Raw genomic sequence first — 13,543 nt, 5'->3', positions numbered from 1 at the left:
CGCTCCTGCTTTCCTTTTTTAATTCTTTATGCCATCTCTCTCTCTCTCTCTCTCTCTCTCTCTCTCTCTCTCTCTCTCTCTCTGTACCTGTCTACATCTATCTCAAAGTTCCTGTCTCTGTCTCCATCTCCCTCTTTTCCTTCTATCTGTCTGTCTCTCTTCATATCTGTCTCCCTCTCACTCTGTAACTGTCTCACTCCTCTTCTTTCTGTCTGTTTTTCTTTAACTCTCCATTTTCTTGAATAATTCTCTCTCCCTGTCTCTATCTCCATCTCTCTTTCTCTCTACATGTCTCTTTGTCTCTATCACTTTCACTCCCTACCTCACTCTTCCTCTTTCCATCTCTCTCTCTCTTTCTCTCTCTCTCTCTCTCTCTCTCTCTCTCACCCGTTCCGTCTCACGAGTCGTGTCCCCATGCTGGCTGAGTGCCAACCCGATGCATTCTTCACGAGCTGATAAATAAATAAGTGGACACATGGATACACCGAGCGTGAATGTGATCTAAATGCCAGACCTCCCTGCTCCAGGAGAAAGGAAAAAATGATACAGACAGGTAGAGGAAGTAGAAGAAGATGAAGGAAAGAGAGAGAGAGAGAGAGAGAGAGAAAGAGAAGGAGAGAGAGAGAGAGGGAGAGAAAAACTCCAGGAGAGAGTGTTCGGAGCTGGAGGGGGATATGTTTGCTAAGCGTCGACCTCATTAAATCCGACAGTCTGGTCTCTCCGCCGGTGGGGGTGTGTGTGGGGGGGGTTGGTTTGGAGCGAACGGAGAAAAGGTCAGGAGGTGGAATGAAATGAAATTAGAAAGGACAAAATAGCGCCGCTCTACTCCAGCTCTGCGCAGAATCGATTCGACTAATTGAAACGGCGTCCCGGGCAGCACAGCAGATGGGTCCCTGCGGGCCAAGGAGTGTGTGACAGGATGTGATATGAAACCTGCCGAAGCTCACACACAGCTGCCACAGAGCCACTGCACAGCTGAGGTTCATGAGCAAAGCTGGCCTGGAGCCTCACGCTTCACACTAGCGCTGTTTTTTTATACACCGTCAACTTTAAAAATGTTTACACTTGAGCTTTCCAACATAGCAGAGCAGGCCACAACTTAACAGGTTTCATATCACATCCTGTCTCTCTCTCTCTCACACACACACACATATACACATCCTGTCAGCAACTTTTACTTTCTTACAAAGTTGGGCTTTTTTAATATCCAAAACTGAAAGTGTTCTGACCTTCTTTATAGCACAGGCTCAGTCGGATTCTGGACTCATTTCTGATTCATTTTTAACACCAATGCACCAATGCGCTCGTTCTAATATGTTTCCTCCTGGTTACACAACTCCAACTGACTGTATATGAACTTGGAAAGGACATTATTCATAATCACACTCTCCTGTGTTTATAATCATTTATAATCACACTCTCCTGTGTTTATAATCATTTATAATCACACTCTCCTGTGTTTATAATCATTTATAATCACACTCTCCTGTGTTTATAATCATTTATAATCACACTCTCTGGTGTTTATAATCATTTATAATCACACTCTCCTGTGTTTATAATCATTTATAATCACACTCTCCTGTGTTTATAATCATTTATAATCACACTCTCCTGTGTTTATAATCATTTATAATCACACTCTCCTGTGTTTATAATCATTTATAATCACACTCTCTGGTGTTTATAATCATTTATAATCACACTCTCTGGTGTTTATAATCATTTATAATCACACTCTCTGGTGTTTATAATCATTTATAATCACACTCTCCTGTGTTTATAATCATTTATAATCACACTCTCCTGTGTTTATAATCGTTTATAATCACACTCTCCGGTGTTTATAATCATTTATAATCACACTCTCCGGTGTTTATAATCATTTATAATCACACTCTCTGGTGTTTATAATCATTTATAATCACACTCTCCTGTGTTTATAATCATTTATTATCACACTCTCCTGTGTTTATAATCATTTATAATCACACTCTCCTGTGTTTATAATCATTTATAATCACACTCTTTGGTGTTTATAATCATTTATAATCACACTCTCTGGTGTTTATAATCATTTATAATCACACTCTCTGGTTTCACTCAAATGAGGATGAGGTTCTCTTTTGAGTTTGGTTCCTCTCGAGGTTTCTTCCTCTTACCATCTAAGGGAGTTTTTCCTCGCCACAGTCGCCTGAGACTCGCTCAATAGGGATAAATACAAATAAATTTCAATATAAGTCTAATAAGTCTCATAAGTCTTGACCTTATTGTACTATATTTCTTCTGTTCTGTAAAGCTGCTTTGAGGCACTGTCTATTGTTAAAAGCTCTAAACAAATAAAATGGAATTGAAATGTCATGAAAAGAGAAGAGTCACGACTCTTCAAGAAAGAGAGGCTGATGACTTTTTTTGTGACTCTTCATAGCTGCTAAAGATCTAAGCTGATTTGTGGACATTGAACAAAGTTAATGGGGCTATAAATAGATTTAAAAAAAAAAGATTTAATAAAAAACATAAATAGACATTTAATTAATTGCGCCTTTCGAGAGATTGTAGTAATTTTGCAGTTTTACTTTATGTTTAGTTCAGGTATGTTTTTTTTACTTTTTAAGCACAAATCAAAGTTACTTATTTTTTTTTTATAATCTTTCTTTCTTAGAATCTTTAGAGTCTTTGTGTGCTTTATTCCGCTTCTTAAAAAAATAAACAGGAATTATTTAAAAAAAAATTTCACATATAAATATAAAAATAAATAAAAACAAAAACATTTTTAAGAGGGTCATGTGTAAGTTATTTTAGCTAACTAGGTGAAAAACAAAACAAAACAAAAGCTAATGAACTAAATTAATAACTAACTAATTAAATGGATGAACGAATTATCTGTCTGTCTGTCTATCTATCTATCTATCTATCTATCTATCTATCTATCTATCTATCTATCTATCTATCTAACTAACTAACCACTGAAGGAAAATATTTGAAATATTTGTAAATAGATTTAGAAAATAAGTCTATCATGAATATGTAACGAGCCATAAAGCCTCAAAAGAACATCACTTTCATATTTTGCAGAGTTTTGTAATCTGTGTGTGTGTGTGTGTGTGTGTGTGTGAGAGTGTGTGTGCAGAACTGTCAGCCTTTCGAGCCTCTCTACAACTCACACTAGAACCTGTCTCTGCTCATTGTTCTTCAAATTAATTTGATGCAAAGCGGGGAGTGTTGTCATCAATCCTCCGTTTATATTTTCCACAAATACTTCTGCCAGTGTTCAACAGCTCATGTTCCTCTCAGAAGCAGATGTAATTAGGAAGCTGTATCCACTGACGTGTTGGAAAGCTTTCTGAAGCCTACCGTGGTCTTCACACTTCTCTCCAGTGCACACCGCCAGAGCCTCAAGCCTTCACACACAGCCATCACTCATACAGCTCATCAACTCATTGCCAGCACCCATCATTTTTCCTTATGGCAACCCGAGGGCCCAATTAAAGCGCTCGGTGCAGACCCGGGCTGCGGAGCGCTTTCATGTGGACATTTCTCTTAACACTGGTCTAATAAAATCTGCACGAGAGGCCTGAGCTATGTCACACCGCTACCAGCGATAACAATATGAATGATGATGAGTCGCAATATCATCACCTGTTTTATTTGTTTCTTAATGTTGGTGTTGGTTGTTTACGGTACTAACTGCTATATTTAAACATATTCTATATATTCATCTCAAATCCATCCCTGTTATTGTCCATGAAATGTATTCCTGAATTTTTGGAAAATTAAAAAAAAAAAAAGAAAAGAAAAATTAAATAAAGAAGAAATAAAAAAAAGAAATAATAAAAAAGAAAATAATAAAAAATAATAAAATTAATTTACAGGTTCAATGTTACAGGTTTGCTATGAATTTTGGCAAAGCCAAAAAAGAAAAGAACAATACAATTAAATGTATTATACACTGCATAACATTATGACCACCTGCCTTATATTAGAAATTTGCCTTTATTTGTCACGTATACATAACAGCACAGTGAAATTCTTTCTTCGGATATCCCATCCGTGGAAACTGGTGTCAGAGCGCAGGGTCAGCCATGATACAGTGCCCCTGGAGCAGAGAGGGTTAAGGGCCTTGCTCAAGAGCCCAACAGTGGCAACTTGGCGGTGTTGGGGCTTGACCCCCGATCTTCTAGTCAACGACCCAGAGCCTTAATCACTTGAGCTACCACCACCCCTAATATTGTGTTGGTCTCCCTTTTGCTGCCAAAACAGCCCTGACCCATCCTGCACTGTGTATTCTGACACCTTTCTATCAGAACCAGCATTAACTTCTTTAGCAATTTGAGCAACAGTAGCTCGTCTGTTGGATCGGATCACATGGGCCAGCCCTCGCTCCCCACATCTATCAATGAGCCTTGGCTGCCCATGACCCTGTTGCCAGATCACCACTATTCCTTCCTTGGACCACTTTTGATAGGTACTGACCACTGCAGACCGGGAACACCCCACAAGAGCTGCAGTTTTGGAGATGCTCTGATCCAGTGGTCTAGCCATCACAATTTGGCCCTTCGTCAAACTCGCTCAAATCCTTACTCTTGTCCATTTTTCCTGCTTCTAACACGTCAACTGTGAGGACCAAATGTTCACTTGCTGCCTAATATATCCCACCCACTAACAGGTGCCATGATGAGGAGATCATCAGTCTTATTCACTTCAGCTCTATCTGCTCAGAATGTTATGCCTGATTGAGTTTTATAAAATAAAAATTCACCATAATGACACAGAAATATTTTATTAGGCTATTTTCTGTCATTGGATAAGGAACGAGACGTCTAAACCCTTGGTGGCTAAGAGTCCTTTTCTTACATTTTGTTCAAGTTTCGGAGAGTTAAATACCACAGAAAAACTAACATCAGGTTAATCATTAAAATTAAGTTTGTAATCTTGTGATGATGATGATGATGATGATGATGATGGTGGACTGTATGTTTGCTATGTTCTCAGGGTGCGTCCTCCAGCCTGGTAGTGAAGTTTGCCGACACGGATAAAGAGCGAACCCTGCGCAGGATGCACCAGATGGCAGGCCAGCTTGGCATCTTCAGCCCCATGACTATCCAGTTCGGGGCGTACGGAGCCTACACACACGCTGTAAGACCCGATATGTCAATTAGACAATTAGACCCTGCACTTTATTCCGGTCTAAATGACCCATTAGAGATTTTTACTAGATGTAGACTGATACTAAAGATCCACTTTCACCATAAACATTGATGTTCTAGAATATGGAGAATGTTTAGAGGGAAATAAAGGTCACTTGAGTCACCATGATAGTCACTCTATCTGCACAGATGTTATTGTTTTATATTACAATAACAATTCTAATTGCATTATTATAAAAATTAAAAAAAGATGGTGTAGGTCAGTGGGACAGCCATTCCCAAGTAAAGAAATAATAAAAACAGAGTTTATTAATCACTTACTAAGTTATGTGCACTCGTACAATCGCTCAGTGGATACCAGCTATATCTAAAAATACCTTTCTCGTACCCAAACATGATAATACATAGTCTGAGGCTGATTGTAATGAATTTACACGTCAGCCTGTGGTACTTTCGGGACTAAAGCCAAGTAAAAATATGTGAGCACGGCTGTATATAACTTCCTCCTTCCCAAACACTAAACTGTCTCTCAGCTCCCTGGAGTGAAATCATTACTGTGTATATTTCCACCCCTGCTCAAGTCTCCGTATGTTTGGAGACGGCAGCGTTAGCGCTGAAGCTTTGACCGATAACAGACTCTGGCTAGCAGATGCTGTCTGTGCCCACGCTGCCGACACACAGCTCGTTATAGATGCTTAGCGGAGAACAGTCGAGCAGAGCGAGACCGCAGTTGGGAATACTGGATGCCCGAGTCCGTAGGGGCCCAAGTAGATATTCGTGAGCTCGGTTTAGGCCACACAAAGGAAACTCAGGGAATGTGAACAAGATGTTTCCCTGTGGTTTTTTCTCTGGATCTTATACTAAGAAAGTGGCATTTCTGAATCGGTAATTTCCAATCTAAATGCATGCCGGTACTTCTGTTCAGGAAACAGGGAAGCTTACAGGAAAAAAACTAAGGATATATATATGGATATTGTAAGGAAATAAAGATGTATATATATTAAACATTCACAGTGTCTGAGAGAGTGGAATGGTCCAGGCCTCAACACTAGCCGGCTTGTGAACAGGTTATTAATTAAATCAAGTTATTAATTCATCTTCTGTAGCTGCTTTAACCTGGTGAATCCGGAGTCTATCCTGGGAACACTGGGTATGCTGGTCCATCACAGTGTAGCATGCATACAAAGATTCCATTTTCAATTCATTTCAATTCAGTGAGCTTTATTAGCAGGACTGTATAGGCTGTAACATTGCCATAGCTAGTAAATGGAGTGTGAAGAGACAAAGAATGAATAAACAATAATAATAGTAATAATAATGCAAATAATAATAATACAAAATTAAAGACTATAATAATTATAATATATACATACATTTGGAAGATGTAGTAGGAAGTCACATACACTATATTGCCAAAAGTTTTGGGACACCCCTCCAAATCATAGAATTCAGGTGTTGTTTTTCAGGGGTTGGGCTCGGCCCCTTAGTTCCAGTGAAAGGAACTCTTAATGCTTCAGCTTCATACCAAGACATTTTGGACAATTTCATGATCCCAACTTTGTGGGAACAGTTTGGGGATGACCCCTTCCTGTTCCAACATGACTGCACACCAGTGCAAAAAACAAGACATTGATGTTCGAGTTTGGTGTGGAGGAACTTGACTGGCCTGCACAGAGTCCTGACCTCAACCCCATAGAACACCTTTGGGATGAATTCGAGCGGAGACTGCGAGTCAGACCTTCTCATCCAACATCAGTGCCTGACCTCACAAATGCGCCTCTAGAGGAATGGTCAAAAATTGCAATTAACACACTCGTAAACCTTGTTTAGGAAAGCCTTCCTAGTAGAGTGGATAGCTGCAAAGAGCGGGCCAACTCCATATTATATTAATGTGCATGTAAAGGCGGATGTCCCAAAACTTTTGGCAACATAGAGTATTTGGCTGCAATTTAAAATAATCAGCATTCCTCCTTTCACACACTCATTCACACCCAGGAGCAATTATGGGTCAACAAACGCTCACTTTTCTTATCTATAAATGCTTTTTTTTTTGGATCTGGGAAGAAACTAGAAAACTTGGAGGACACCCAGTTGGACATGAGGAGAACATTCAGAACTAGGGTTTTCGAGACTATTATTATTATTATTTATGATTATTTGTATTATTTTCCATTCATTTGTACTGATGATGTAATACTGGTATTTGTACGTAGACATGTCTTGGTACTGGGAATTGGTTTCCTAAAATATCTCGACATTGTGTTGTCGTCTTGTGGAAACTCAATTATATTCCTAATTCAGCTGTCCCGAATGATTCTGCAAGATTCTAAATAATTCTCAAGAAAATTAGCAAATCTTGGTCTTGCATCACGAAGTAAAGGCTTGACCATGAAATAGATTTGTTTTTCAGTCTCGTTCGTGACTCAGTTTGGTTTTCATTTGGACTCGGTTTCGACTTTGCCTCGACTTCACTAAAACTTGCATTCGCTTTCAATACTTAGATGGGAATTAGCAACTTTTTTTTTTCCCTGTAAACGCTTCAATTGTGAACCACTGGCCAAAAAAGACGTCCAAACTATGAAAAAAGTGCTTCATAACAGAAAACATAGAGGCAAACACAGAAAAACTAAGGCAAAGTGAGCAGTGTGGATTATAACGGAATGCAGCAACTCTCTTTTCCTGACCTTCTGTCCTCCACGATCCCAGTTTTTCCTAAACTTTAAACATGAATGACTCTCTTGATGTTATTCATGTCATTCTTTTGTTCGATGTCGTTTTATAGCAGATGATGCAGCAGCAGGCAGCGCTCATGGCTGCCACACAGGGCTCCTATCTCAACCCCATGGCGGCCATCGCAGCCGCTCAGATGCAGCAAATGGCAGCTTTCAACGTCAACGGCCTGGTGGCTGCCCCGATGACGCCCTCTTCAGGTAGGAGGAACTTTAGAGCACTTTATCACACAGGTTTACAGCTTATTTAAAGGTCCCTCTGGGCGAACGGTACCATTATACTCACGATTACAGCAGTATGGAGCAACACAGTGTGGGTTATGCCATGACTGGGAACGTACACTATTGCTACGGGCCTCATAAACACGGTGCATTACAGAGAATTACGAGAGAAACACCGACATAGCGGCAGAACGGTCGAGGGTAGGAAGTCGAACTAAAAGCTTAGACGGCTGCTTTCTGTTGTTAAACAGGGTTAGGTTTTTTCAATGTTTTTGTTTGTCCCAACTGGGAACTTGGCCAATCTGATGCCTTTGGATGATGAGTCCTTGACAAATTGATAAAGGGGAAAGATTTGTGAAAGATAATCCTGGACCTGAGCTTGACCTCTCTCTCCGATGCAGGGAGACACTCTGATGCCTCAACAATGATAAGTAAGCTGACATCCAGGGCCAGGAGAAAAAAAAAGAAAAAGAATTAAATAAAGTGTCCTTCAACCTCCCCCCCCTTCACTTTCCCTGTTTTTTCTGTCCGCTTTCGTGCATTTGTAATCCCTAAAGCCTACACTGCTAAGGTTATACCTATCAAATTTAATCCTACATGGCTTAAATGCCCTTCACTGCCACAAGGAAAAAAAAAACACGAGCAAAGAAGCTAAAAAACATCAAGTCAAAACCAACAAACCTGAGATTAGATGGGACCATTGGCCGAGGAAAATGCCTAAGTCCCTGTGTCTAATCGAATGACACTCAGGATTAGTGAATCATCCTGTCTGAATGCTGTTCTGATATATACTTCACTTTATAGCATCCTGTCCTGCTCGTGTCTATAGTCTTAAGACCTTTGTGGCGAAAATAAATATCTAAATACTACAAAGGAAAATACTCGGGTAGCTTTGAAACGTATAGAATAGCCTACAACTAATGCGATTTAAACAAACCCAAATCCTCAAGCTAAAATAAAAATAATTAAAGTAAAATATGTGAATTCATGACTACTGATAAGATTAAGTCTAAAAGTTTAGGTGGATTTAACATATGAATGATTACCGTCCATTTTCACAAAGCTCCGCCCACAGGATCTACAGCATCCCTTATATACAATATCTAGAATATAACTGAGCATCCAAACACAAACTATAGTTCCAGACTTTGTTCTCCACAAGGGTTTTCTGGTTCTTCCCGCTATCAGCTCCTGCACTGTATTACCTGTTGCACCTTTAAATTAAATATATAGCACTTAGAAATCCAATAATTTTGCTTGTCCACTACCAGCCTATTAATCCACAAAATCCACACTTATGTTTCCTGAAAACTCATCTAAAATACTGGGGAAAAAATCTACAAGTGAGATGTTGAAAATAAAGTCGTGTCATCCAAAATGTCTGAAGATTATTTAAAAAGAGGAAAGTTCTCTCAATCCTTTTCTGTGTTTTTTATTATTATACAGAAGGACCTAAAAACGTTTACACACTCAAATATGAAAAATCTACATAAACATTTTATTACTAAATTTATTTAAGCATCACAGGGTAGCTGTAAGTCATGTTTGAATTATGCAATCACATTAAGGTGCTCCAAGCGGTTATTATTAGTGTCCAGATACTTTTGACCTACTGTATGAACGGTCAAGCGTGCCTCCGCCATTTTCTTTGGCCCTCGAATCAAATGAACGATGGTGTGACCATCTTTAAAGGACACATAATACTACACATTGCTGCCATAATTCAGTTGGAGTTTTAAAAACTCTGTATATTTATTCTATCTTTAGAATTTCAGGTGATTTCATGGATTTTTTGTTTTTTAAATATTTGCTAATTCTATGCTAAAAATCTCATTTAAAAGCAAAATGCTTCAGCAAAGAAACCTTTAAAAAAAAAAAATAAGGAAATGGTTTAACACAAATTTTTATTATTTTTATTATTTATTTTAGAAACACATGAATGCATTTTGTAAGTGGTGTATGTGATGAATTGTGCTACTAGTACAAAACGCTAGCATGAAAAAACCAATACTAAAGATATTCACTGTGTTATGAAACCTCAAAATGTTTACTCATTCTAAAGAATTACTGACCTCCAAACGTTAACCAGAGGTTATACTGTTCTCCCATGTGTTGGCAAGAGCTTGAAGCATATATAAGTTCAGAACAGCTTTGCCTCTTAGCCAACATCTATAAATAAAGGACGTTTCCAGTCATGTGGGATCATTAAACACTAATTTATCATCCGCTAACCATAACCAACAACAGGTTTTAGCAACATGTTGGAAAAGTGAATCAGTCAACACGTCGCTGCGTCTCTGTTTCCTCCCGGATGAGTCAGTCAGGTGTTTGCAAACTGCTGTGTTGTTCGTGAAATGTTCACGAGCAGAAGGCGCTGTCTGTTCAGTCCGAGCAGATCATTTCTAGGCTTGGCAGCTCCGCCATAAACGCTTGCTACGTAAATTTGCGTGTATAGAATTTTGAGACTGATTACTTGCTAGCGATTTTTCGCATTAAGATTTTGGTAATGCTTCACTTGAGGAATATCCTTTTGTAGCTCAAGTGGTTAAGGCTGACTGGAAGATTAGGGTTCAAGCCTCAGCACCACCAAGCCGCCACTGTTGGGGCGCTTGAGCAAGGCCCTTAACCCACCCTGCTCCAGGGGCGCTGTATCATGGCTGACCCTGCGCTCTGACCCCAACCCCCAAGGATAGGATTTGCGAAGAAAGAATTTCACTGTGCTGTAATGTATATGTGACAAATAAAAACAACTTAAAGCTACAGAGCAAACATTAAAACCCATCAAACCTGAGAGAAAAATACACCACTTTCATATTACAGTGTTGGCATTACTTGGAGGGGAAAATATACAAAAATCTGTGATTCCAGTCACCAATCACCAGTCATCAAGCTGACTATTTTATAAAAATCTAATTGAAAGAATTATGAAGCAAAACTAATTCAAGATCTAGAGAAGATATAAACAAACTGTTTAATAATTATCACTGTCAGAATCCTCATGATGTAACTGCGTTAGGAAATAACTACAGAGCCCTAGACAAATATATTGACGCTATTATTATTATGTCAACTCATTATTTTGAGATGTATCATTATTTTCACAGATATCAAGTCATTATCTTTTACTTAATATCTCATTATTTGGACTGTTTTTAAGACATGTCGCTGTATCCATGTACAATGTACTTATTTATGTCGTTAACACTCACTTCAAGATGTATAAAAAAATGACTCTATCTAAACTTCTTTCAATATATTTTGTCAATTATTTCAGCTTGATTCAAGATATCATTTTGTGTTCATTTTAGATATGCCATTATTTCATGTTTAATGTTTTGTTATTTGGATTTCACAAGACATCATTATTTCAATTTTAATATCATTTTTAAAAACATATTATCCTGGTTTATCAACCCACGATCTGTTTGCTAAGATGAATTTCTCAAAAAGAAACTTTATAGTAATTATAGTTGTAATTCTTTCTGCTCTCTGTTTGGGAAGAGCCTTTCTAAACATTCACACAGCTTTATGTATGTTGTCATAAAGGGGTTGTGACTATAACAGCAAATACTCTGTAGATATTTCTCTCTCCTGTTGAATTATGTCAGCCCACGGCATACACAAAATGGTTGTGGCAGGTGCGTTACTCGAGCACGAAAAATTCCTGTGTGTATTTTAGGCACCAGCACACCTCCAGGCATCAGTGCCACAGCAGTGCCCAGCATCGCTGCTCCAATCGGGGTGAACGGCTTCAGTGCACTGCCTCCTCAAAGCAATGGCCAGCCAGCCTCTGAACCCATTTACACCAACGGAATTCACCCCTATCCAGGTAACACGATTAGAAAGGCTTTGATGGGAGCTAACTTTACTTACCTGCTAGAATAGATCTGATCTCAGTATATAAACTGTCCAGACTGGCTGACTTTCTCTACATAGCAGTCACTGAATTTCATGGAAAATGTCTCTCTTTTGGAGGACATGTCTCTCTAATACAGTGGAACTTCGAACTATGGACTTAAGAATTGAAATTTTCGGCATACGAATACCAGAAAAGTTGCACATACATCCGGGAGAAGTTTAAAACCTGTTTGCATCAGTGGAAAGCCAAGCGAAGCCAACCGATCAAGTTTACAAATTTTTTTAACAAATTTTTACTTTTAGTCAACCCATGACACCAAGGTTGTCTTCGACATGCATTCAAAAGCTAGCTGATTTTTCAGCCATTTTTTTGTTGACAGATTGGGTGGACTGTTCTATTTTTAGCCCAAGCTTGGTGGCACGACTTCCAGTGAGGACCGTTGACATGGAATGCTTGGCTTGGGTCAGTTCTTTGTAAGCAGCCATACAGTTTACATACGCTTCGTATTGGGAATATTGCTCATATTTTTGGGCAGCTGGAACGGATTATCTGCAATTATATTAATTCTTATCCTTACATTCATTTCACAATACAAATTTTCACCTTAAGAACTCTCCTCCAGAATAAATTAAATTCATATGCTGAGGTTCCACTGTATCTCTCTTGTCTGGGGGAAGTGGTGGCTTAAACGTTTAAGGCTCATAGTAACCAAAGACCACAGAAGGCCAAGCTGGCACTGTTGGGTCCTTAAGCGAGGCCCTTAACCCTTTCTGCTCCAGGATTGCGTTATCATGGCACTCAACTTCCTAAGCTGGGATATACAAAGAAAAGAATTTCACTATACTGTACTGTAATGCACATGTGACAAATAAAATCTTCTTTAAAGGTTTGTCTGTATAATCTTAGCCTTTTTCTCTGTCTATCTCTGTACAGCACAGAGTCCTACAGTGACCGACCCTCTCCAGCAAGCATACGCCGGCGTGCAACACTATGCAGGTGCTTTCTTTCTTTCTTTCTTTCTTTCTTTCTTTCTTCTGAATTGCTTTGCACATTGTATCAGAATTAAGACCCGAATGCCATGTAAAGCTTCCGTATCTCTATCTTCTTTCATAATGTTTCCATCCAAACAACTGCTAAAGCTATTTTAAGTGTGTTAGATGAGGTGAACAAACTGTTTACATCCTCTGCCAATGTTTGAATTCTGATCGACTGAGGAAATGACTTTGCTCCAGAGTAAATAAAAGAGATTTTGCTGCACTCAAAGGTGGATCTACACGACGGTCGCTACAGTGGTTGCAAACACTGAATTTCCGTACAGCACGCCTCTAATGGAAAATAAAAACAAACTTTTGAAAGCTGTGACATAATGAATATTTCACAGCAGAATATTGTCACAGGTTTGGAAATGGTTCACAGCACGCTGTCTTTAAATGTCCTTAGGGTTTTGTTTGAAACAGCGGTGAATCTGATGGTCTTTTGCTGTGAAAGTAAACAATTCTTGGCTATGTGTGCACAAAAAGTGTGTAGTGAAAGTACACGGTTAAACACGAGAGCCTCGTTCTTCTCTTTACCTCCATGACATGAGT

The 13,543-nt window shown here is 38.9% G+C and overlaps 1 protein-coding gene across 10 annotated transcripts in view; it reads left to right on the top strand.

The window, feature by feature from the left end:
* The window catches only part of celf6 (CUGBP Elav-like family member 6), a 196,568-nt gene that overhangs the window by 164,475 nt on the left and 18,550 nt on the right, over positions 1 to 13,543 (top strand). For 7 of the 10 annotated variants that reach the window (XR_009204470.1, XR_009204469.1, XM_058387956.1 and 4 more), the window contains exons 6-9: positions 4,993 to 5,136; positions 7,930 to 8,077; positions 11,778 to 11,927; positions 12,891 to 12,953. Coding sequence is in view for 8 of the 10 variants with exons in the window: in XM_058387956.1 (XP_058243939.1) it covers positions 4,993 to 5,136; positions 7,930 to 8,077; positions 11,778 to 11,927; positions 12,891 to 12,953 (505 nt within the window). In the remaining 2 variants the exon portion in view is untranslated. The remainder of the gene's footprint in view (positions 1 to 4,992; positions 5,137 to 7,929; positions 8,078 to 11,777; positions 11,928 to 12,890; positions 12,954 to 13,543) is intronic. The other 3 variants (XM_058387959.1, XM_058387958.1, XM_058387955.1) reach the window with 1 other exon arrangement.

This window comes from Hemibagrus wyckioides, linkage group LG04, assembly GCF_019097595.1.
Source record: "Hemibagrus wyckioides isolate EC202008001 linkage group LG04, SWU_Hwy_1.0, whole genome shotgun sequence".
NCBI classification, from domain to species: domain Eukaryota; kingdom Metazoa; phylum Chordata; class Actinopteri; order Siluriformes; family Bagridae; genus Hemibagrus; species Hemibagrus wyckioides.
This window is presented reverse-complemented; position numbering and strand designations above follow the sequence as displayed.